Source organism: Trichechus manatus, unplaced genomic scaffold (assembly GCF_000243295.1).
Source record: "Trichechus manatus latirostris isolate Lorelei unplaced genomic scaffold, TriManLat1.0 scaffold00026, whole genome shotgun sequence".
Taxonomy (NCBI): domain Eukaryota; kingdom Metazoa; phylum Chordata; class Mammalia; order Sirenia; family Trichechidae; genus Trichechus; species Trichechus manatus.
In genome coordinates this window covers 7,704,138-7,706,519 of record NW_004443962.1, presented here as the reverse complement: position 1 = coordinate 7,706,519, position 2,382 = coordinate 7,704,138, and the positions used below count along the sequence as shown (strand labels likewise).

General features: G+C 42.8%; 1 protein-coding gene across 1 annotated transcript in view; it reads right to left on the bottom strand.

The window, feature by feature from the left end:
• ITGB5 (integrin subunit beta 5) overlaps positions 1–2,382 on the bottom strand; it is a 137,458-nt gene that overhangs the window by 61,024 nt on the left and 74,052 nt on the right. Inside the window, exon 10 of the mRNA XM_012554740.2 lies at positions 533–667. Within this exon, the coding sequence (XP_012410194.1) occupies positions 533–667 (135 nt within the window). The remainder of the gene's footprint in view (positions 1–532; positions 668–2,382) is intronic.

Here is a 2,382-nt window from a genome sequence, read left to right as displayed (position 1 = left end):
ATACTGTGTTTCTTTCCCATCATATAATTCTATCCACTTGATCCGGATAAGGCACCTATGCTCTCCATTGCTGTAGTCATCCATTCCATCTCATCCAATTAAAATAGATGCATGGTTTTCCTCATATTTTGCAGAAAGCGAAAGTGAGATTCAGATTACCCAAGGCCACAGAGCCAACTGCAGAAGACTAGGAATGAGAGCCAGATCACTTGGATTCCCACCCATACTCTTCCACCTGATTATATCCCTGTCAAGCTAAGATGATAATGGTTTAAACACCAAGGGCAAATGTCAACTCGAAGAAGCCTTGGGTGGCAATGCACTGAGGTCTGTCTATTGACTGGAGTCCTCCACTAAGTCCACCTGGGACCTTAAGACCCAACACAGGGCAGGCTTAGGAGACTCCTCCAGGCTGGTGAGATGGAAGAAAACAAACTCCCAAAGGACTTTAATAAGTCACAGAGTTATCAGTGGCCAAAGGATGATGACCAATGCTAACAAGTGCTCATATAAACTGGGGATGAGAACTTACCGTGTCCCCGATTTTGAGACCTTCACACTTCCTCTGACCAGGGTAGGATACACCATCTTGGCAGGTAGCAGTGAAGAAGAGGTTGAGATCCTCGGGCTGATCCCAGACTGACAGCTCCACTTTAGACCGAATACTCTGAACAGAGAGAGAAAATGAAGCCCAAACCACTTAGTAAAGGCTACAGCTGCAATGCTCCCACACTGATTTTCTGATGTCCACATGACTTCCTCCAACTCAGAAGTTTCAAGCAAAGGACAAAGGCAATGAGTAAGTTTGGTTCCTTGCCCCTCCCTTCTCTCCACGAGTACAGGCCACCCAGCAACCTGGCCCAAGGTCCCCCTCTGTGAGCTGAGGAGTTGCTAACAGTCTACCATCTATTGTTGTTTCTCCTGCACATATTATTATCTGCTTCAAGGGGTGAGGACCTGTCCTCTGCTTGCCCTTCCAGAGTCATCTTTCGCACCCACCCTTAACTTCAGACATGCAGTTCCTCAAATTTTACCATGTGCTCCCCAGCCTTAGGGCCTTTCCACGTGCCTGGGGTAATGTTCCCTTGCCTGGATGGCTCTTCTCACCTCTTTTCCCCCGGCCTAGCTCCTAATCATCCTTCAAAACTCAGTTCGGTGGGCACTTTCTCCAGGAATCCACCCTAACATTCTTCACACCCACAACTACATCCCATCAGATGTGGTTCACATTCACAAATTTAAAACTACATTATCCATGAATTATGTTTTCAAGACAGTGAATAAAACAAAACTCAAATCTAGTCAAAATTATCCATCAAAATAGATAGAATTAAAGATTGAAAATATCAAGAGCTGGAAAGGATGTGGAGCAACTAGGACTCTCCTACACTGCTACTGGGAGAGTGAACTGGTACAACCACTCTAGAAAACTGTCAGGCATTATCTACTAAAGCTTAGGCCAACCTTAGACTCAGCAGTTCACCCTAGGATTTCACCCAACAGAAATGTGTACATCACCAGAAGACATGTACATGAATATTTAGAACAACATTGTTTATTATGCCTAGAAACTGGAAACTACCCAAGTGCTTATTAAAAAAATGATGTGGTGTGTTACAGAGTAGAATACCGTACCGTAAGGAGAGTGAATGAAGTACAATTACCTGCAACAACATAGATGAATCTAACAAAAATAACATTGCCCTCAAGAAGCCAGACACAAAGGTGTACATACTGTATGATTCTACTTACATCAAGTTCAAAAGCAGACAAAACTAATGGGGGATACTGATGGAAGAGGGTACGATAAGGGCTTCTGGGGTGCTGGGAATGTTCTGTTTTTTGATTTGAGTGCTAGATATGTCGGTATATTCAGTTTGTGAAAAGTCATCACATAATTTGTACAGTTTTCTGTGTGTTTGTTAGTTTAAAGAAAATTAACATTGAAAATCTTTAAGGTGGATGTCACTTTGGAGTCTGCGGCCAAATGAAGAAATTGGTTTGTATTTAGGGGCCATATTTTACCAAAAAACAAGACAAAACATATTCTTACACACTAGACACATTTAGCGTAGCAGGATGCTCATGTCCTGAGAGACACATGGAACCCAAGACCAGCTGATGGCCTTCCGACTCCCATCGCCCTTCTCAAGTACATGCCAGGGAACATGGTCATTGAACTGAACGTCAGGTAGAGTTGCCTCTGGTTGTTGTGAGTTTTCTTTTCTCTCTCTTTTTGCTGAGCATGTAATATTAAACTTGCAAAGGTTAAACATGCAGTTTTCCAACAAATTAACAGCTTGTTGAAAACTCTCTCTGTAAAAAACAGTCTCTCCTTTTGCAACAGAATTTCCAAATGCTTCCACAGCTCTAAAAATACGA